This window comes from Saccoglossus kowalevskii, chromosome 11 (assembly GCF_978046115.1).
Source record: "Saccoglossus kowalevskii chromosome 11, keSacKowa6.1, whole genome shotgun sequence".
In the NCBI taxonomy this organism is placed as follows: Eukaryota; Metazoa; Hemichordata; class Enteropneusta; family Harrimaniidae; genus Saccoglossus; species Saccoglossus kowalevskii.
Genome location: NC_140651.1, coordinates 4433260 through 4457810, shown reverse-complemented (window position 1 = coordinate 4457810; position 24551 = coordinate 4433260). Strand labels below are relative to the sequence as shown.

At 38.2% G+C, this 24551-nt stretch overlaps 2 protein-coding genes across 2 annotated transcripts in view; one reads left to right on the top strand and one right to left on the bottom strand.

Annotated features, from left to right (window-relative positions):
* The window catches only part of LOC102800646 (transmembrane protein 135-like), a 154819-nt gene extending 146737 nt beyond the window's left edge, over nt 1-8082 (bottom strand). Inside the window, exons 1-4 of the mRNA XM_085505645.1 lie at nt 7919-8082; nt 5684-5811; nt 2691-2783; nt 2373-2406 (exon numbers count right to left, since the gene is read on the bottom strand). Of these exons, the coding sequence (XP_085361771.1) occupies nt 2373-2406; nt 2691-2783; nt 5684-5811; nt 7919-8071 (408 nt within the window). The 5' untranslated portion in view covers nt 8072-8082. The remainder of the gene's footprint in view (nt 1-2372; nt 2407-2690; nt 2784-5683; nt 5812-7918) is intronic.
* Nucleotides 8083-12380: 4298 nt separating this feature from the next.
* LOC100375157 (frizzled-4) lies at nt 12381-24321 on the top strand. Its single transcript, XM_002730449.4, has 2 exons — nt 12381-12476; nt 21849-24321. Exon 2 carries the CDS (start codon nt 21949-21951, stop codon nt 23575-23577), a length of 1629 nt encoding a protein of 542 aa, XP_002730495.1. The 5' UTR covers nt 12381-12476; nt 21849-21948; the 3' UTR covers nt 23578-24321.
* Nucleotides 24322-24551: the final 230 nt, after the last annotated feature.

The window sequence follows — 24551 nt, the reverse complement described above, 5'->3', positions numbered from 1 at the left end:
AACTGGACAAGGAGACTGGTAAGGATGACTGCTCCAGTCTACTGGACAAGGAGACTGGTAAGGATGACTGCTCCAGTCTACTGGACAAAAGACTGGTAAGGATGACTGATCCAGTCTACTGGACAAAAAGACTGGTAAGGATGACTGCTCCAGCCTACTGGACAAGGAGACTGGTAAAGATGACTGCTCCAGTTAACTGGACAAGGAGACTGGTAAGGATGACTGCTCAAGTCTACTAAAAAGAGACTGGGAAGGATGCCTGCTGAAGTCTACTGGACAAGGAGACTGGTAAGGATGACTGCTCCAGTCTACTGGACAAAAGAGACTAGTAAGGATGACTGCTCCAGTCTACTAGACAAGGAGACTGGTAAGGATGACTGCTCCAGTCTACTGGACAAAAAGACTGGTAAGGATGACTGCTCCAGTCTACTAAAAAGAGACTGGGAAGGATGCCTGCTGAAGTCTACTGGACAAGGAGACTGGTAAGGATGACTGCTCCAGTCTACTGGACAAAAGAGACTAGTAAGGATGACTGCTCCAGTCTACTAGACAAGGAGACTGGTAAGGATGACTGCTCCAGTCTACTGGACAAAAAGACTGGTAAGGATGACTGCTCCAGTCTACTGGACAAAAGAGACTAGTAAGGATGACTGCTCCAGTCTACTAGACAAGGAGACTGGTAAGGATGACTGCTCCAGTCTACTGGACAAAAAGACTGGTAAGGATGACTGCTCCAGTCTACTGGACAAAAAGACTGGTAAGGATGACTGCTCCAGTTAACTGGACAAGGAGACTGGTAAGGATGACTGCTCCAGTTAACTGGACAAAAAGACTGGTAAGGATGGCTGCTCCAGTTAACTGAACAAGGAGACTGGTAAAGATGACTGCTCCAGTCTACTGGACAAAAAGACTGGTAAGGATGACTGCTCCAGTCTACTGGACAAAAGAGACTAGTAAGGATGACTGCTCCAGTCTACTAGACAAGGAGACTGGTAAGGATGACTGCTCCAGTCTACTGGACAAAAAGACTGGTAAGGATGGCTGCTCCAGTCTACTAGACAAGGAGACTGGTAAGGATGACTGCTCCAGTCTACTGGACAAAAAGACTGGTAAGGATGACTGCTCCAGTCTACTGGACAAGGAGACTGGTAAGGATGACTGCTCCAGTCTACTGGACAAAAAGACTGGTAAGGATGACTGCTCCAGTCTACTGGACAAAAAGACTGGTAAGGATGACTGCTCCAGTCTACTGGACAAAAAGACTGGTAAGGATGACTGCTCCAGTCTACTGCACAAAAAGACTGGTAAGGATGACTGCTCCAGCCTACTGGACAAGGAGACTGGTAAGGATGACTGCTTCAGTCTACTGGACAAGGAGGCTGGTAAGGATGCCTGCTCCAGTCTACTGGACAAGGAGACTGGTAAGGATGCCTGCTCCAGTCTACTGGACAAGAAGACTGGTAAGGATGACTGCTCCAGTCTACTGGACAAGAAGACTGGTAAGGATGACTGCTCCAGCCTACTGGACAAGAAGACTGGTAAGGATGACTGCTCCAGTCTACTAGACAAGGAGACTGGTAAGGATGACTGCTCCAGTCTACTGGACAAGGAGACTGGTAAGGATGACTGCTCCAGTCTACTGGGAAGGATGCCTGCTGAAGTCTACTGGACAAGGAGACTGGTAAGGATGACTGCTCCAGTCTACTGGACAAAAGACTGGTAAGGATGACTGCTCCAGTCTACTGGACAAAGAGACTGGTAAGGATGACTGCTCCAGTCTACTAGACAAGGAGACTGGTAAGGATGACTGCTCCAGTCTACTGGACAAAAAGACTGGTAAGGATGACTGCTCCAGTCTACTGGACAAAAAGACTGGTAAGGATGACTGCTCCAGTCTACTGGACAAAAAGACGGTAAGGATAACTGCTCCAGTCTACTGCACAAAAAGACTGGTATAGATGACTGCTCCAGCCTACTGGACAAGGAGACTGGTAAGTATGACTGCTTCAGTCTACTGGACAAGGAGGCTGGTAGGGATGCCTGCTCCAGTCTACTGAACAAGGAGACTGGTAAGGATGCCTGCTCCAGTCTACTAAAAAGAGACTGGGAAGGATGCCTGCTGAAGTCTACTGGACAAGGAGACTGGTAAGGATGACTGCTCCAGTCTACTGGACAAAAGAGACTGGTAAGAATGACTGCTCCAGCCTACTGGACAAGAAGACTGGTAAGGGTGACTGCTCCAGTCTACTGGACAAGGAGGCTGGTAGGGATGACTGCTCCAGTCTACTGGACAAGGAGACTGGTAAGGATGACTGCTCCAGTCTACTGGACAAGGAGACAGGTAAGACAATGAAAGGGAAATAATAACTTACCAAATTACTGACGTACAGGGCAAGAATTCCTCTCCTATTCAAAAATAAAAATCACATTGAAGAGGAAATATTACAGAAAGTGCATTAACTAGAGGCCTACATGTATTCAACTTCTGCTTGAGTCCACATAAATGACAGGATACAGCCAGTGATTCAAAACTAACCAAATATGAATAGGCTAAAAGACCTATTCATCAAAAATAGAAAATAACTGACATGTCTTCACAAATACCAAGACAAGAACATCTTGAAGAGTACATGTTAATAAAAAAAAATCCAGTTAGAAAAAATGAAAGATGCATAGTCAGTATTCCTTACCTACTTTTTCGTTCTATACTTATGGCTATATAACTTGCTGGTATACCAGACAACAAAAAACAGGACCAGTAATAAAAAGCACCTAGTAAATTCCTATGAATATACATAATAAATCAAATTATAATACATAGTAAACTATATAACACTACAGTAAATTATGACTATATTTGACGACTCAAATATTATGACAGAAAAATATTTTTACTGTTTTGTTATCACACACTATACATGTTAAAAACTTGAGTCTGTTTCAGTGTTGTTCTTACAACCGTTTATGTTTATGACAAATGTATATTTGGTGACTGAAAATAAGAAATCAAACAGAAAACGTGGCAACATTGAACAGTGCAAATTATCACATCACATTTGGAATGTTACAACTTTATATCCCACTTTCACCCAAACATTCCATTTATCCAGATTTCCAGATATATCCAAACTGTATATCTATATATATTAAACTATGTGCAAAGTTATTCCAAAATTATTGAAATAATAGCTATGAGGTGATCCACAAACCTTTACTAAGAGCATACTAGTTGTCTATGTATCATTCACAGTACACTTTCTGTGCACGCATCTAATTCCAAACTCAAAATACCACGATCATATGTAAATGAGATGATATTATCAAGGGTTTTCATTTAATAATATCTAAATAAATTTGTATTCCATTTAGTCATGATATGACAAAGTGAGTTTTTATTTTACTTTAATTTTTTTTTTTATTTATTTCAAAAATGATAAATGGGCTCTAGCCCAATCAGGTAAGTTTTAATAATCCTGTGGTGACCCTCTGCTCATTGTGCTGTGATTTTTCACATGCACAGAGAACATGGGATATCCATCCGTGAATGTCGCAAGCCCAGCAAGTGGGCAAAAGTAGTTTCCTTTCACTGTTGAGTGGGCAGCCAATCACAGGTGTCAAATCTGCAATATCCCTGATACTTTGCGTACACACCATTGTGTCACACATCAGGTTAAAATTACAGGAGTATATATGCACATATGTTCCATGACATGTACTTATGAATTCAGTCAAGACAGACATACACAAAGTTCTGACAAACTTTCTTGGTAATGTACATGCCTGAAATCTAGTTTCAGAAAGGCAGAAAGCTAGGATTTGGTGTACTATTGCACAAAAATGGCTACCAGTCAGCCATCTTGAGTCAGGTTTAATTTATTTAATATGTTCATCACATACAAAATACACAATACTAGTATTAAATAGATTAGGATCCTCTAGTTTGATGTGATTTCATAATACAACACATCAATGGCTGACATAAAACATAAAAGTTGAAGATCACAAATATTTTATGTAAACAACTATAAATTTGTTTGACAAATTTAGGAAATTTTATGAGTCAGTGAAAATCACAAAAATGGTCTAAAGACGTCAATTAAGTCATCAAGTCATAACAACTTTAAATCATCAAATCTAAAACAAATCTCGGCAGTAGGAATTAAATGGTTTACATGCATGCATCTTAAGTAGTATTATCAGTGCACAGTCAGCTGGCGCACACGTGACAATAAAATAAATACGATATTTACGATATTTACACACAGATTTATTTATCGGTTTCTGAAGATGATCAAATTCGCGCCCGGATGATACTTCAGACATGTATTCGATTGGATGTCTTGTAATTTCCTACTTTTGAATGTGTCGAAAACTGAATTTGTGTGCATGTCGTCTCGGAGATTCTCACAAGACTTGTGTCCTTTGTCTAGTATCACAATTGGTGAAGAATTGGTTAGTGCTTCGTCAAGTGCTAGAAACTTAGGTGTCTTGTTTGATTCGCAGCTATCTATGGAAACACACATTTCTACTATTTGTAGATCTGGATATTCCCATCTAAGAAATATTAATCGTATTCGTAAATCATTATCCCAATCTGATACTGAAAAGTTGGTACATGCTTTCATATCTTCTCGCTTAGACAGCTGTAATTCATTATTGTCTGGTCTCCCTGTAACTAAGATAAAACCTCTTATTCGTGTACAAAATGCAGCAGCCCGCCTTGTCACTCGTGCTCGAAAATATGACCACATTACAGACATTTTTATTAAACTTCATTGGTTACCAGTTGTACAAAGAATCAATTTCAAATTACGTTTACTAGTGTATAAATCTTTGTATGGTTTTGCCCCAAATTATCTATGTGAATTAATCGAATTTTATGTACCGAGTCGTAGTTTAAGATCTGAATCGAAGTTTCTTAATAAAACTCGTCAGATGTGTAGTAAAAAGTCCAAGGTGTTATACAAAGACCGTGCTTTTGAAAATTTAGGTCCTAAACTTTTTACTGAATTACCTCTGTCTGTTCGTTCTAGTCCTTCAGTAGACATTTTTAAATCCAGACTGAAAACGCACTTATTTAAATGTGCTTTTAATATTTGACTGATTGTTTATTGTATCAGCGCCTTTGATCTTCATATGTTGGAATTGTTGCGCTTAATTAAATAAAGTTATTATTATTATATGTGGGCCGCCATCTTGAATGACGCATAAAACTAAATAAGAGACAAGTTGTGAAATTGTCATCTAAGCATCTAAGCTGGAATGCCAATTTTTAGTTTTAAATACCCCAGGAAAGTGTTATAGGTTCTTCGTGTAATTAGGTGTTCGTATGCAAGGGATTTTTCCACACAAAAACGCCGAATTCGGACGAATTTTGTTATCGGTTGGCTTAATATAACCCCAATGGGCCGTATTTTTGTGAAAGATTGGTATTTTTGTCCTGATTTGTAGGAATCTGAAAAACGCGTTTCACAACTTGTCTCTTATTTAGTTTTATACGTCATTCAAGATGGCAGCCCCCATATAGTAAATATCATATTTATTTTATTATCACGTGTGCGCCAGCTGACTGTGTATCAGTGCATATGTCAGAGATATGGCTCTAGAACTGCATTCTTAAAAACAAAATGCATGCAATTGAATTGACTTTTGGGAAGAGAAAATTATAAAATGTATAAATTACCTTGCAACACAAAAAAAACCCAAATAGAGTGTTCCATTTGTAGAAAGAAATAAACTAGATTGCAATATTTCCAGTATCATTTTCTTTGTGAAATACCCAGCATCTCGTTTTCGTATGAGTGCAGTAAGCTGAAATATAAAATATAGAATGTCTCATCCTAAAAGACTGTACATGTGTGTAGTTCTAAAGCTTCACCGCTGGCCACTCAAGATCAGCATGTTGTTTATCCCACATCAGTGATCAGTCAAACCATGCATAGATATGCACAACAAAGAAATTGATAATTGTGTTCAAACAGTACATACAAACAATGAAGATTAAAACCAATAAACAGGGCTTGCATCTTCTCTACATAAATTACTTTTACAACTTTCTCTGAATTTCAGGTAATAGCACTCACAATTTGCTAAAACGGGGCATTTAGTTTTCACCATACAACATTGAATTGAGGGATATAGTGGTAATAAGTGAAGCAATAAAACTACATGAACTGATAAAGTTGAATAAAAGAATATACCTTTTGATTATAAGAATGTAGTCACTCAAGTTTCTTTCATTATTGAATGTGTATTATGAAAGAGTACCATGGAGCCTAACTTCTTTGTTGCAATTTCAATCAAATCATTTTTTTTAAAGAATGCTTTTTTGCCAACATTTTATTAATTAATAATCCATGCAACACTGAGGCCAAAAAAGCCATGGCCAATAACACATGGCAACATCACATGGTTAGAAAATGTGAGTAATAATTAACACAAAGGTCATTTCAGTATTACATGGATTTATGAAAAAAACAATATACGCTCTAATCAAATGTACCGTAATTAGTAACGCAAGGGTTTACATAAATGACAGAGGTGTGTCTATGGTAAAAATAAGACATATTTAATTGATCCAGCATACAGCACATGCAACTGTTGGTTTACAGCACTTCTATTGAAGAGGTGTCACAAATAGAATGAAACGTGTATTCATCAGCATGGGCAACATGGGCTCTAATCAAATGTACCGTAATTAGTAACGCAAGGGTTTACACAAATGACAGAGGTGTGTCTATAGTCAAAATAAGACATATTTTAACTAATCCAGCCACAGTCCCTCTATAGACAGAGGGACTGTGATCCAGCATACAACACATGCAACTGTTGGTTTACAGCACTTATATTTGAGAGGTGTCACAAATAGAATGGTACATGTATTCATCAGCATTTAAATATAGATTATGTAAATGTAAAATCGAGTTGATCAACTCTTAAGCAGGAAAAATGAAGAATTCAATAATAAAAGTAAGCAGATGTAATATTGGAAATTATTCTGGTTATAAACATTTATTCTGCACATATGTATTTTCTCAGTAGCAGCAGAACTATTACAATTTAGTTGGCAGCCTGCCATGAGGATGATTTATAAACATTATACACATATAAAAATAATGCAACAAAAACAATAAAATGAAAAATAAACAAAACTGGTGCAAGACTGCTTTGTTTTTATTATTGTTATTATTTTAGAACAGTTGCCCTAAGTTTAGTTAGTTTTTCACCAGTTAGGTTGTTTGTTTTTATTTGTTAGCACAATAATACTGAACAGATTTCTGATGTGTATTGCAGTGATTGCTTGTACAACATATTAAAAAACATGATATTTTTTCAAAAAAACATTTTATCTGTGATTGAGATAGTGACACAAATAACCTTTATTTTCATAACTTGCAGATAACTTCGGATGATCCATAAAACTCACCTTTGATATTAAACCAAAGGTCAAATAAAAGATAAAAACTCCAAGTGGAATCAAAGGGGAACGACCTTTGACCTAACAAAACAAAATACTCTTGTATGTTTCTTGCATGTATACAGGAAGGCCAGGAAATAATATTTTTCTATATTACATGTTGAAAATATATTACATCTAAGATAAGGACGGTATGCAAGGTATGCAACATGACAAACAATTAAAAGGACTTCAAACGCATATTGATGACAAGTACCAAAAATAAGATGTAAACAATGCACAGTACTTGGAATTGAATACGTTACATGGTACTTAAAGTTCAATGCTCCGATGACGATACGTTTCTTTGCCAACACATCAGAATTATATCCGGTGGTATCCAGTATCTGAATATCAAGCTCATACACCACCTAAACTTTTATAGTTCTATCGTATAATTTAAAACCGGGACGATCGTCATGGGACGACCGTCCAACGAACCGACCGAGGCGGTATACTTACAATATAGAGAGGAGCATATATTTCCACAGAACGTTTGAAAGTCTTGTTTGCGATGTGAAAAAATGCTCCCCAGCACGACGGTGTCCATGTGTGACCAAGTTCATAGCAAGTACAATGCAATTTTGCACAGAACAACTTGCTGATACCCGCCATCTTTAATCTTCAAAATGTCGTATATTTGTTTGTTGACTATTTCTTCCAGTGCATTATCAATTCCAATATAACATCTCGAAGGAATATATTGACCAGCACAAGTATACTTACTTTACACTGTAATCAATTTCTGTACATATTCCTGCACTGAATCGTCTGTGATATCACCCAGTACACTAAAACTCGTTGTCTCGTCTTTTGCAGTAGACAATGCTCTGTATGTTTAATCCCCATACGACAATCTTCCTCTTCATTTACCTCGTATAACATTTTATTTTAGTTTAGTTTATTTATTGGAGAAATTTGTAGTACTTCTCGTTTGTACTTATGCAATATTCTTACGTAATCAATATTTTTACAATTTAAGAACACAGTCCTGAGGGTTTAGTACGCTGATACAGCGGTAATCCACCAGGTGATTATACCAAATGTCCAAATCTTTAAGTTTGACAGATTAGATCCCATGCACGCAGTGCAAGTCATATGACATTTCCTCGTATCATGGCAACGACAAAATCTAACAATTCAACGCATTGTCGAAAGCAAGCTTGTGTCGGCGGTTTCCAAGGAAACCAATAAGATCGCTAATATCGAATGTACCCCTTCGAGGAAAGCACTCATACTGAGCAATATTGATGTTATGCGGTTAAACTGATCAAAATCAGAACAGAAAAGTCAGACGATCATGTGATCACCCAGACGCCGACTAATAATATTTGAGAAAATTGATAAAATGCATGACGATATCACATTCAAATGAAGTCAACCCATGTGCTGTATAGGATGACACATATTTTGATTATTTTACGTCAATATCTTCACATTGACTGGATATTCTCAATCCCCAAAAAAGCTTCCAAATCCTATAAGCTGCGTATTTTGTCTATTATCGCATCCAAGCAACACAAGCAAAGTGACATTTACAGTACCAAATGAGCACACATATTGTACATACAGTGTTGAGAAGTTCATGCTATATATATGCATACAACATATGGAAAATGAATTCATGGTGGACCCAGACAATAACTGTGTCAACTGTTTTGTTTGTTATCATCATAAATATAGACTACGTCATATGATATACCATCATGTGTTACTAAATTTGATATCAAAAAAGCAGTTTGGGCTCTTTATTTATATATAAAATACAGGCACATCTCGTAAATGGAAGTCTCTCATCTCGGACACGCGAGTTTTAATAATTCTAACCTTTTCTGTATTAATTTCGAATACTTTCTATGTGACACAATAATATGTCTAATGGCCACAACGCGACACTCCATAATCAGATATTGATTTGGATATGACATTCACAGGGTGTAATTAATAACACGCTACTTTATGCTTTCACTTCGCTCTCTTTTTCACAAACTTTTAATATCTAAGGCACCTTAAAAGTAAAATCAGTATAAAGTAATTAAATATTGATTTTGCAGTTGTACTAAACTGACTTCAATCGTTATTGTTCTTCTTTTTAATTTATATATTTAGAATATAACTTAAGGGCACAGGATAAATAGAGCACAGGTCTCATAGTGGGGTAATATTTACTTGTATTGTGTCGAGGATGTTCGAAGTGAATTCAAATGTTGCGCTACTGAGCATATGTACATTATTTTCAGTTGGAAACTAACTAAATTAAATTTGTAACACTATTAGGATACATGCGAATAACGAATTATAGTCGACCCATGCGGCCGACACGATGACTTTCTAGAAATGTATAAATACTTCCACTATTATATATAAACCAAAGCAATAAAGATTAATACGTGAAAATGTTATCAACTAGACATAAAATGACCACTAACGCCACCTTTGTTATCATTGTGTGATTGTCTGTATCATAATGGCTCCGGTCCATATCGCCAAAATTAAATTTAATATTCAATACGTAATTTGTATGGGGGGGTTACATACTTAGTATGTTTATGTCGAGAAGCGATCCAGCCCCGATATGTGCTGTACTTGGTTCAGGAATTTGAATCTTTGTAAACACATAAAATGCGCACCTATATACCTTATGAATATACTGTAAAAGGATTAATTATTCACTGGGTTTCAAATTTGCTTATTTTGCTGACTGGAAAATGCGCTAAATTAAAACCCAGTGAATATGTAAAATTTAGCATAGAACACATTATCTAAATGATAAAACCGTGAAGTTAAAACCCCCTAAATATGCCTGAAATGGTAAATCAGCAAAATTTAAACCCAGTGAAAACTAGTCATTTTACAGTACACAAATTTAAATAACTCTGACTCAAGGACCTGGAAAAAACACTTGTCAAAGATTTGGCACATATTTGAATTCACACATTATTTTACTGGATGAATTCACCTCCACGACTGACTTCTATTCTACAGTCACATTTCCTAAAATTGTCTCTGTGCGTATGTGTTCATTATTAATAACATACTCAGTATGTGTTATAGAATTATCACTCAATACATACACGCCTGGCTAAATGATTTGTCTTGCTTGGTTCTATTGACTTCCGAAATTCCATCCTCACCCACTCTGACGTCATCATGATAAGAATATACCAAGATTAATATATATATATATATATACATATATATATATAATTATACAAAATCTTTATTGCAATATGAAATTGTATTATTTATCAAAAACGTATAAGTTGTTTCAACACACTTTGATTAAGAACACGTGTATTACTACTAGTATATGCATGGCGTGTATTTTGTATTTTTGCTTCATATATTATGTTTTATTTGTAGTATATTTTTTATTATCTTGTTTTGCTTTTAATATGTACATCTATCACTAAAACTTTTAAAAACTACCAGCGAATGATTAATAAATTAAAATAATATATATATTAATATATGAATAAATAAATGAATGAATAAATATTTAAAAAATGAAAAACCAAATGTTATTTTAATCAGATTGCTTACGTATATGGAGACTAGCATTTGTAGGCACGCACGGGAATAAAGTACTCACCAACATGCAAATGTTATAAAAAAAAAGTTCAATTTCCAAAAAAATATATGGTTCGTATTTGCAGATTTTAGCGGGAAGAGAGTTAATTTACAAGTCATCTGCCTGCGTCGTGTATTGAAATAGAAACGTCACTGATCAACGCGTAGATCTTGAGTTAATCCCACTTTCAGAATAGAAACATATCGTCACACCGATAGCTAGTCACAAAATACAATCATGTACGTGATCAAATCGCGTTTCTTGTCAACAGCAATACCAAATCGATCACGTTTCCATGGCAATGTATTTCAACAAACCAACTTTGAGCTGCATTGCATATTTCATCGTTATTGGCTCTAAGATCTTAGTGGAACATTGCATTATATAACAGGGGGGACAAACCAGTGAAAATACGGCGTATACACACTACGTATAATTGGGAACGGGAGATAGGCCTGTCGACTCAGGGTAATTAAATTCCGATGCACGTACCATGCCGTCTGTCACTTCTGTAAAACGCGACAAAGTGATTTTATCATTTATTTCCATTGTCGATTTCATGTTGGGAATGAATAATACAAATCCAACTATCGACTCATACAATAGCTTATATGAACATCTTGTCTGTATCTGCTGCTACTTGCTGTATTCGACTGCTTTATTTAAATTCTTCGGATGTGACGTCGCGTCTTGCGTTTTGGAAGTGTATACTACCATACATCTCCCGCACAGAACTCGCTGGGAGCTGCATTAATCCTCTCACATGGCGTGAGTGATCTAGTATGCACCCCGTATAACTGAGCCGCCACTATTGTATTAATTCAGCGCTAAAGAGCTGAAGAAAAATCTTTGTACAGGACAGGATGGGACAATAGGACAGTTTTCCAAGTTACTCAGGAATGATAAACAACTGAAGTTATTTAATAATGTGCCGTTCTTTTTCCGATATGACTGGAACGATTTAAATGTGATTGTCTATAACCTAACTGTTATACAGTTTGTTTTAATTTCATTACACTATTTAACCCTTAAATAAAGCCTCGCTATTGTCACGCATGTCCGCTTCCTTAGTAGTCCGATTGTAAATCGTGTTCGCCGTGATATGCAATCGACACGCTCCGCTAAACATAGCCCGGAACATAGCGGGCAAACTAGGCAGTAAAAAGCAAATGGGGGGTTTGCATGTGAACACAGAATCCATATGCGTCGTCTACTAATTATTTTCAAAACACAGAGCGATTCGGTATGCCCTATGCAAACTACCAACAGTTCCGACCAATACGTGTACACACACTGAGTTAACATTTGAAAAGCTACCTTTAACCTCATGGCCCCGGAATGAGCATGACATATGAGAGCGATAAGAGATTGATCAAAGCACACGGAACGGTTCAAGGCAACAGAGGTTTTCTGCATGTTCCCAGCGTACGCAGTGCTGCAGTGCCAATGGTAAGGCATTTATCTTGAATCTAAATTTAGCAACAGGGTCCCGTTTTGGTAATTTATATCACGTTTTATGGTGTTTATTCAGGAACGGAGTGTTCAGATTCCGCGCGTAGTGTATGAATAAGTATGTTGTTATTTTTTAAATAACCAGTATCACCAGTTTGTAGTCTTATCTCGCCAAATTAGAGTCATAACAATTGTTCGGAACTTTGGGTTATTTGCTCAGTTGATCGCAGCCCATAAACGGGACATTATGAAGCATCGAGTGGACATTAGCAAGGCCTATAATACGGTGAAGTTGACCCATCAATGTCCCAAGAATAATACCTCGTAAATTCATACTACTACTGTTTGTTCTAACGAGCGTAAAATTTGGTGGTGTATGGGTTTAGCAGTACATGCTGTCGACAGTTTAACACGTGCCGTACGGATTTTTACGACCGAGTCGAGTCACACCAACGGCTGTATCTATCGCACCCATACAGTTTAAATATACGCGTCCAAACTCCATTCAACCAGATCTGGGCCACGAGGGTGATTTGGCGTCCCGTTCTGTTTTAATAAGAGGCGAGCATTTCAACGAGCTCGGGGCTTTTTCAAAGTCTGATCTAGAAATCTGACCAGCTTGAAGCGGGACACGTAACCCCCGTAATTTATTGGCTTATTGCGCGTACTTGTGTTGACAGCATCTATATATCAAAGCGAGTTGTCAGACTAGGGCAAACCAAAAGAAAAGAGAGTCGGCTAACTGCCTGCCAGTGGCTGCCTACTAGACTGGGTGCTTGTATACCGGTCTATCTATCATGATCCAATTCTTCTACTGTCAGCTTGAGGGTGACAGAATATCTTGTGTTTTTCTCGCTTACTTATTCAGAACCCAAGAAAAACATTATCGCACCGTGCACAATGTTAGTCGTACTGCCTGAGGGGTCCGGGGAGTAAAAGCTCGGTGGCATGTTTCCATCGCTTGGATACCATTTCCCGCTATTAAACACACTGGCATGACTGAGGTATACTTTGCCGTAAACGTTAAAGGTGGCTGGCTGACTTGATATACACAACAGCTGGGGTTTTCACTTCAATGCTCACTTTTGTAACGTTAAATCGGTGTGGCCGAGCAGACGGGGAAATGAATATTAAAAAACTGTACATGTCCCGCTAATGAGATGGGCCGAGCTTCGTCAAAAGTCGAAATCAGACCCACTGAAGCAGAACGCGTCCTTTTTACTTCCCCTATCCTTTTAACGGCGGTATACTCTTAGCATATATCCACACAATTGCGTGTTCTGCGACCTAATTTCCCGTCATCATTTTCTTTCGTTGCAAGGCTTAAATTGACACTAGTTGATGGAGTTTTACACAATTTATGCCCGCAGCCAGCCGTATTTCCGATAACACCCCATTCAAACGTGTAAGCTGCGAGCAAGATTAATCAGAAACTAGATTTTAAGTGAAACACCATATAATTCCGCATTGGTGAATTTATGTGCCTTTCGTTGTAAAATTCTTTAAGATTCCTTTTTTGGAAAATACCATGAAAAACATCGTTAAACATAACTACGATAATCACATCGAAATTTCGATCAGGTGTTATTCTCGAGCAGATGAAATAGCGAGTAGCTCTTCACGGAGGGTAAAAGCGTACCCACTCATACAGACAAATGGAATTAATGTCGTTCTTTATTGTCTCTGTGAAATTACTCAACGTGTCTGTAAATTACTGACGAAACCCGTGGTTGCAATATACAGTGCTGTTTCGGAAAGGGAAAGTAGCTTGGATTTAATAGCCAGGGGAAAATATAGATAATATCTGGTATTATTGAGATAATCATTTCTCATCTGTTTCTCATTGTCCTCGGTGAATTCGTGTTCCAGTGCCTATTCTTGTGTAGCAATTAGACTTGTTCACTATTCACATGAAATTCCCTCCATTTCCATTGAAGCTTTACCAGCTCTTCGTACTTCGCGTTCTTTGTTGTCCTATTCAAATTACGCTCGGTACATATTGCTTGATGGCCGTCTTACTGCCACTAACGTCGCGAGTAACGATATGAATTAAATTAAAGATGTGTTTATTATCTTTACAAGATTTAATTCACCGCCACGGATTGCAAATTCACGGCTGAGCATCAACACAAAATAGCTCAATTACCACGATCCGGGCTGTGGCAGTCGTTTTTGGTCATTTTGAATTTGGACACAATTTTCCTTCGTAAACGATCAAGGCGATTCCTTGATGTCATTCATGGCAGTGTTCCCGCGTCAATCGTCGTCTAGTCACGCGCCTGTCCCCAGAGAACTTTACCCATTTCATAACATTGCGGCTCATGTAATACCACGCGCATAAACGTTTTAAACTAAATATAATAATTATTACAACAACAACAATTATCTCAACTCGAACCGTTGCCATGGTTATTTCTGAAAATGGCTTGCGCGTCTATGTTTGCTTAATAATTTTCTTTTGAGGTTAATAGTGATAAGTTTTGAGATATCGGTATCTCGCTAACAAAGCTCATGGCAACAAATTATAGACGATTGGGCCAATGCCACATAACCGAGGCCAAAAACAAAAATACATGTAGTTAGAATGACACATTCTCCTGTCGCGATTTGTTGATAAGTTGACTTATTCGTCGCATTGAAGTGACGGAGTTAATTTTTTACTACAAAAGTTTTGCTCATTATTAATACAATGCGTTATTTGATGGTTACCACGGAGTTGTCAGTTATATAATCGTAATTTAGTATATTTGGCACAATATTAGGCCGTTGTAATTAATAGGTTTGAATACGTATGTGTCAACCGATGTTCACTTGTTGATGAGCTCAGAAGCGACCATTTCCTCGAGACCTGTGGAAATTGTTTTCTCATCAACTGTTAATATCCGAGTGTTTTATTACAAGGCAATAAACCTTATCAGGTTAATGACAGCTTGCGTGTTCTGTCCGGGGTTTTATCAGCCAGCGTACAACTCGTATCTACCTGTCACAGAAGGTGTTATTATGTGATAGCCTGCGGAGCCTTAAATTGATTGAGGTGTTCACAAATTAATCCCAAAGTAGGTGTCATCTGCGTCATATCGTCCAACCAATGCAAATCTACCAGCATGGGCTAAGTTCTGTCTGATGACTTTGGTTGAAACGCTCTGTGCTACATGTATATTTTATATATAACGGGATTCATATGTTCCCGAATAGATGTGCTGTCAAATTATGAAGCCTGGTTGGTAGAATAGAAATAAGCTGTGTTTATATGTGTGAACATGGGGGTTCTGTATGTTTATGTTCCAATAGAGGTATCTTGTAGTGTCTGACACTGTGGCCCAAGGTATATTCAAACAGACAGGGATTAGTGTTGTAATAGTTATGCTTTGGCAGTAATATCACGAGAAGGGGCATGTACAAATGACATCATGCATGTATACATTGGTTAGAGTTACACCTAACAATGGACGACGACAACTAAGGCTAAATATAGCCTTGTCGGATGTTGGTAGGGATATCTAACGTGGAGCTCCACTCGTTTACAACGTAAACACTCGCTTTTCAAAAGTAAAGTTTTCTGCAAGCACTAGAATGTATAACATGTCAAGTGATGTGGGAAATGCTATCTACGCCATGCAAAATTATATTTATAGCGTGTTTTTTGCGATCAAGACACTGTGTTTGTATTTTGACTCACAACAGCTTTATAGGAAAGCTTGTTCTGATTTATAGTCATGTGATTTATCAATAACACTGTTGGATGGGATATGTTTGAGAAAAGAAATATTTTATATACTTAAAGAAAGACACCGTAAAAACATTGATTGAAAAAGTATTACTAAAGGATGGAGATCGTCATGGAAATCAATGACTGGAAATTAGCTAAAGGGTGACTAGTCAAGTCGGTTTCCCGTGAACAGTTAACATAACATTTAGGATTAAACATGTGGAACAAACCGACTATGATGTAGAGCGATAAAAGTAAACATGATGTAAATGTATTTTACTCTGTGTATATAGAGGATTCAATATTATAGTATTATCATTGCTTCAACAACAATATTAAAAAGAAATTAAAATTTCGCAACGACCATTTTTTTACGTTTATTGTGAAATATTGTTACAGTACAATAAAACGTTGGTTTTAACTGTTCCCGTCAACTTGAGCACATATACAAGGTTTGACACAGTTCATGACCCCAAGATATGCATAGTTACTCAGCCAAGAAAATAAACTTAAACGTGAGCAAATCAGATATTGAAAGGCGAGATAGCGTGAATCAATGACCTCATTGCGATCCTAAAAATAAAAAAAATAAAAATATTGTTGGCTTTTCAAATATGTCATGCTTGTCATAATGAACATACGCCCGATATTCTGTACCTCAATTTTGTATATATTATATTACAACCCTCTATTTCCATGCAACCGTGGTTCTTAAATTGAATTCAAGTTGAAAAGCGAAGTTACGACATGATTATAGTTATTTCACCGCTTTAGGGTAATCCTGTTCTGTCTGACTCGCGGCTACGGATTGTTGGCAATAACCAAGTAAAAAAATTCACCGTGGTTACACCTTCAATTTCTACAATTTTTCTTTAAAGAAATTACAGACGGGACAAAACGTCATTTCCGTCAGAGTAGCATTTTTCTTATTATTATAAACGTATTTTACCGCCATGGTTCATATAATTAATAATAAGCACGTTTAAATGGTTAGCTCGGGCGTAGTTTGGTTATATCAGAATACTGAGACACGTATTAATAAATGGCATTTCAAAATAGGAGTACCCTGTACCGTAATCTTGATCAACTTTTCTAATAAATGCGAAATGTTTTTTTTTTTAATTTTCTGGCCTATTAGTTTTGGTGTAAGTATATATTGTATTACAGCAACATAGATTAAAAGCGTTTACAAGGACCGACAATGTAACCTTGTGGGTACATAATAGAACAGTTTCGACGTTGACGATTTCAGTTCAGTCAATCAGTGGATATATTGTCAAAAAGTTCCAAACTAACATTCGTATGTCCTAACAAATTTGACATGTCATGGCAGAATACGGAAAACTCTCTGACACATTACAGCAAGCTACACTGCATAAATATGACAGAAAATACAATTTGACATGTCATGGCAGAATACGGAAAACTCTCTGACACATTACAGCAAGCCAGACTGCATAAATAGGACAGGAAATACAATTTGACATGTCATGGCAGAATACGGCAAACTCTCTGACACATTACAGCAAGCCAGACTGCATAAATATGACAGGAAATACAATTTGACATGTCATGGCAGAATACGGAAAACTCTCTGACACATTACAGCAAGCCAGACTGCATAACTATGAGAGGAAATACAATTTGACATGTCATGGCAGAATACGGCAAACTCTCTGACACATTACAGCAAGCCAGACTGCATAAATATGACAGGAAATACAATTTGACATGTCATGACAGAATACGGCAAACTCTCTGACACATTACAGCAAGCCAGACTGCATAAATATGACAGGGAATACAATTTGACATGTCATGACAGAATACGGAAAACTCTACACATTACAGCAAGCTACACTGCATAAATAGGACAGGAAATACAATTTGACATGTCATGACAGGAGTACATTTTACATATAAAATTGACATTACACGGAAAGAATATTTGACATATCATAGCAAAAAATACAATCTGACATATGAAAAGTAATATAATTTGACAGATGGCAGGAAATGAAATTTGAAAGGACAGGAATACAATTTGACATATCATGATAAAATATACAGTTTAACATAGCCATGGAAATAGTCATGTCAAATAAATTAGTCAATGTGCTCACAAGAACCTGACATATGGCAGAATGTCTATCAAATGATAGTTCATTTTCATGACAGGGAACACTTCAAAGTATTGGGCATGTGTCAGGGAGCACTGCGAAGAATTGGACATATGGGGTGTGCATTTTATCACTACATCTTAGATAGCTATTAGGCGAGAATGTGGATGACACGTTGCTGTATTGGTATTCTCGTGGCGGCAATGAAATGATTAATAGAATGTTATATTTTCTGACTGTGTGTTTCGTTTCCTGTCTTAAGATTCTCTTTGCTAACAATTCCCGGATTTGTAAACCACACAGATACTCCAGTGAACTACGTTATAATGTATCGGTAAATCAATGGTTGGTGCAAAAGACGCACTAACATATTGTTACGATCGATGTTTACATGTTTGTAGGTATCTGTGGTGAACAACAGTTGGCTTTTAACAGCTTATTTACATCTCACTCGATGGTAATTGGTTTTATTCATTCCCGTTTAATTGTACCCCTATTGTTTTCAGCTTTATTGTCCCATGCTGTGGAAACAGAAGAAAACGCCCATTCAATTAGCACTTCAATGTATTGAAATCATCATTTTATCCAGGTCTCTCATATCATTACGTTTTAGGCTAGCGTAGGATAAATGTACTTATAAGACAGCATGTTTCCAACTGAAGTCATCATAGCGCTTAACACTCATACTAGAGTTGCCCAGTCGTGAGGTCCACAGCAAAGTGGCCCAGTCGTGACGCCCATAGCAAAGTGGCTCGGTCGTGACGCCCACATCAAAGTGGCCCTGTCGAGAAACCTTGTTTATACAAACTGCACCTTTAATAATCATAGTACTGATGCCAACTCAATCATCGCAGTCAAGAAACGCTAATTCTTCGTTGCCCTTTTCAACTTGTACTTCTATTGGCTAACAACTATAGTCTGACTCGTGTTACAGCCGAAGTTAAGCCACGCAATCGGCAGCTAGCTAAAACAGAACACGTAATGATCGGAACGTGCCGGTTTCATTAATTGATTGATAATGCGCGATGAACGCGGTATCTGGCGTGTTTACGACATTGGCCATGAAATAAACAAAACGTTGTATAAATCGTGCCATATACAGTCAACTGGACATAAAATACTAGTACATAGCCGGGAACAAAGAGTCTTGATTGTGGATTGAACTGGGATTGTTTTTGATATACGAGACCTTTAAAATGGCATAGCAAGTAATTCGATCGCTTACTGCTACCGCCTACCTTATCAAATAGTAATTAAATTGAATAGGGCCTGTGAAAGCAGTAAAGAGGCATTTAGCAAGAAACTTGGTATAGTGCTGGGGAAATTTCATACGCTGCTTTGGAAAGTTTGTGACTGTAGATTTTTGGTGAAGCGAAGCCTGGTATTTCCCTTCACGTTTCATTAAACACTGCTGTACACTGAGTACAAAATTCCTATCTATCAATTCTGTCACCATACATACTATATGATAGCATGCTAAAAGCCCCATTCGACCGCGATTTGCTGTTTGTTTGTGTTTTCTAAGGGAATGACAGTCATGCCAAAAAAAGCAAAGATAAATGAACTCGTAGATTACAGTTAGAGTATTCCACCGACTGGTTAAATCTAAGTGAACGTATCCATTTCACACGGTGTTATAACCGGACAAAGAAACAACTTGTCAACTTTCCAGTGGAGTATAATTTTAGAGCAGAGCTGAGCCGGCGGATAGCACAAGAGTTTGCCAGTTGGGGTTTGGCCCAATTTGTCACGAGTTTTGTTTACGTTGTTTAACCGAAAACACGCAGTAAGTGTGTGGTGTTGTAATATCACCTTCCAGTTCCAGACCATCCATCATCACGAGATACACACCACCATGACCAGAGTAAAGTATCGGGCTACACTGACTGGCTGCATCGAAACATACACACTCTAATATTAGTATTAACACTGGTAAAAACTAATTTTGCGATTTAAATGAATTAAAACTATTCATACACAGACCTCACATTATTGTAGAATCTATGGTTCAAAGAATTAATACAATTTCGGTTGTTTGTCCATTTGATTTCGACTATGGTGGCGCAATTTGCGAGGAACGCAACAAATTGAAAGTGACGTCTGGTGATATTGTACAGTAGGCGGGTCTTCGTGACATATACCTGACAATAGGGACAATTAAAAGATAGCATAATTTGCGCCATAAATAAGAAGCAACACATGGACTACAGGGCTCCATGCATGGGCCTACATTTTAAAATTCATACCAGACGTAAACCGCGGGAAACCAAGAGGATATAAGGGGGGTATAATCCAATCTGGTTATCACTAACGGGGTGAGGCGGATTATCGAGAACTTGGCACAAAATACAAGACAATGTGAGCAATTAGACAGTGTAGAATACGTTTCGGCTGGCGGGGAGTAGGGATAAGGCTATCTTTACCACAGAAAATACATCCCTTCGCCGCATGCAGCTCACATAGCAAGAGAGACAGGCTTGTCTAAACGCCTAGAGTGTAAACTTAGACAGGGCTCTTGGTGTGCCCGTTAAGCGATCGTCAGTGTTCTATTTCGCTTGATGAGAAGCAAAGCTTTGCATTGTTGGAATAATTTACAGACAGGCTAGTGTAAACCGAGATGGAATAGCTTCTGTAATGGATTAAAACAACCGAGAACGTGAATTTTTAAGTAACTATATTGGAGTGAGCGTTGATGTGTGTAATGACAGACCGAGTCGGGGATTTTTGACAACAGATGCGTACAAATATTGTTTATTTGTAGTTTCGCTGAAATTCGATCTTTATCAATACATTTGTAATTGGGTTTTCTCACACGCTGGTATAACGGTGTTTCCGCTCTGCAGTCTCTCTGTGATTTACCGATCGTTTGTCTGTAATTTACGATCGGAATAACTGCAAACGTCCCGCTGAGTTTAGGCGCACAAAACTTAACAAGGTGTGAAAAATATGTGTGCCTAGTCAAGGGCTTGTTGTTATGAAAATATGATGTCGACCAATGAGCTGTTGATGCCAAGCGCGTGTTTCACAATCCGTTTTCGTCTGTCTAGCATGTAGGTGGCTGGCGACGCCGCCTTGGACTTAAAAGCGTGCTAAAGTATAAAAAGGAATGTTGTATGCTCAGAATGACAGACTTGCAGGAAGAAACAATCACATTAATCGTTGAGAATGGATTAGAAAGGGGCTCAAGTTTAATTTAATTGATGCAGTCTTTTGATGGTATATTAGCCAATAGGAGCAGGCTGCGAGATGTCAGACAGTAAGCACTAGGCGGAGTGGGAGGGGCAAGAGTACCTGAACAAACCAATGGTTCGCTAAACCATGACACAAAACTAAATACTGGGGTGATTAGAGAGGACTTCCATTTTGTAAAGCCTCACAAAACTATGACGGCTAAGAGAAGTGATCGAATGCAGCTCAAGTGACCGGGTTGTCTTTGGGGTATTTTATTGGCAGCGCTGCAGGGCCTGTGGTGGTTTCGCTAGAGCTAACAGCGAGTTGACGACATGGCCACTACTAACTGTTTGTCTATTTGTTCGGCAGGTGAACCGGTGAGTGTGGACCCCTAATATACTAGAGATCAGGTCAACGTTACAGGGCTACAGTTCACATATCAACTGACGTTCACAAAACCCCTACAAGGATGGGGGTCATCTCTGTTTACGTTGTACGTCTAACGTGCTACATGCTAGTATTAGTAATGAACTCGCCTCCATCTACCTACTCGCAGAATTTAGACATGGAACTGGAACTTAACCAGCCTCACTGTGAACCCATCAAGATATCAATGTGCAAGGATCTGGGCTACAATATCACACAGATGCCCAATTTAGTTGGACACGAACTACAGCAGGACGCTGAACTCCAGCTCCAAACCTTTACACCGTTGGTACAATACGGCTGTTCTGAACAACTTCATTTCTTTCTTTGTTCGGTCTACGTCCCAATGTGCGACGAGAAAGTACTTACGCCGATCGGAGCCTGCAGACCTATGTGTGAGCTTGTGAAATCGCAATGTGAACCGGTATTAAACGAGTTCGGTTTCCCCTGGCCGGCCGCTCTCAACTGTTCCAAGTTTCCAGCACGGAATGACCAGGACAGTATGTGCATGGAAGGACCAGGAGTGGGGCCAACGGGGAATCCACCAGTCGGACATATAACTTCAAACCACGTGTACTATGAAACAGACGAATCTGGATTACATCCCGGTAAAAATTGTGAGGATATGGGGAGTCCTGAAAGTTATTACTACGTTAAACGATCCGAGAAATGTGCCTTAATTTGTGACAAGGACCACGTCTTTATGCAAGATGAAAAACAGTTCGCCGATATTTGGATGGCTGTATGGGCTGGCTTGTGTTTTGTATCAACCGCTATTACTGTGTTAACATTTTTAATCGACTCAGCCAGGTTTAAGTATCCAGAGAGACCAATTATATTTTTATCTATGTGTTATAATATTTATAGTATTGCCTACATCATCCGACTTATCGCCGGAAAGCCAGTTATCGCCTGTGATGACGATGGCGTACAGAAGTTCCTCATATTGGAAGGCCTCGAAAATACAGGCTGTGCCATAGTGTTTCTACTACTTTATTTCTTCGGTATGGCCAGTTCCATTTGGTGGGTGATTTTGGCATTTACGTGGTTCTTGGCGGCCGGACTCAAATGGGGACATGAGGCGATTGAAATGCACAGCAGTTATTTCCATCTCGCTGCCTGGGCAATCCCCGCTGTCAAAACTATTATAATCTTGGTTATGCGGGTTGTAGACGCCGACGAACTTACGGGACTTTGCTATGTGGGCAACCAAAACTTAGATGCACTGACAGGGTTTGTCTTAGCGCCTTTGTTTACATATCTCGCTATCGGTACGCTGTTCCTCTTTGCTGGCTTTGTTTCCCTCTTCAAGATAAGAAACATAATGCAAAAGGATGGTACAAAAACTGATAAATTAGAAAGACTGATGGTAAAAATTGGCGTGTTCTCAGTACTTTATACAGTGCCTGCCACTATCGTTATAGCATGTTATTTTTACGAACATTCGAACAGACAAGCTTGGCTCCATGATGAGGTGAGACCGAATATTGAAGTGTTCATGGTTAAGATGTTCATGCTTTTAGTCATAGGCATCACAAGCGGTATGTGGATATGGTCATCAAAAACTTTATCGTCGTGGAGAAAGTTTTCGCAGAGGATTCTGCCACATGCTAAGTCCAAATACGAGATCAGAGCCAACGGGGTCCATAGGGGAAATGAGACTGCTGTGTGAACAATATTGTTAACAGTTAAACTAGTTAGCGAGCTGATGGAAACATTCAAACACTATGAAAAAAATTGAATGAGTAAAGTGAAAACCTAGGTGCTTTGTTTGCATAGGCTGTAGATAGAACACGGCGTTTTGTCAGGTGACCAACAAAGTAATTATCACCTACAAATTGTCACTTGTTTGCGAATTGTCTTTTGGCACATTCGGCAAACAATTGGGCGGCCTAATTGTGTTTGGTCTGGATCGGTCATAAGTGTCAAACTCAGACCCCCCCCCCGTATGTCACAAATGACCTAAAACGTCAACACTAAAACCGACTAAAGCAAAGTGAATTTAACCATTGCGGAGCCAACAGCTGGGAACTTTTGAGTCGAATAGATTAGAGACGGATTATAGACAACCTATTCACCAACGCGTTGAGATCTTTCCATTTTAATTATATCATATGGGTCCCATTCCAAAATTTCACTCGTCTATTATGGAATAATCGAAACGTAACGACAAATAAGAACGAACCATGTTTGTACATTTCAAGAGGGGTGCAAGGTACAATTGTCTACCTACTAGCTAGAAGCAACAACTGAACACCTATAACAAGAGAATATATTATTTTTGTTGGAAGAACACTACATTTTTTATGAGTCGTTTCTTCGAGAGTTATCTTTTTACGTGAATGTAAAGAGTCCTAATTATAAGTGTATCTATGTATATTAAAATACAGTAACATTTTACTATTTTTATGCCTAATTCTATAGATCTCTAGTGCTATTATTTTATTGGGGTATTTCACATGACAAAGGTGGCCAATCTTGATAATTTCCTCATGTGGCAACAATTGCGGTACAATCAGGTCGCACCGCTCTAGAAATTGCGAGTTGCACACAGCATTGTCAAATTAAGACACCGTTTTCACGCTATTATTTTGACCCTGAAAGAAAGCTGATAATATTAAGCCGAGTTCACTCTCCCCTGCTTAA

Coding starts and splice junctions, on each gene's coding strand:
- LOC100375157 (XM_002730449.4), top strand. CDS start 21,949: ATGGGGGTCATCTCTGTTTACGTTGTACGTCTAACGTGCTACATGCTA.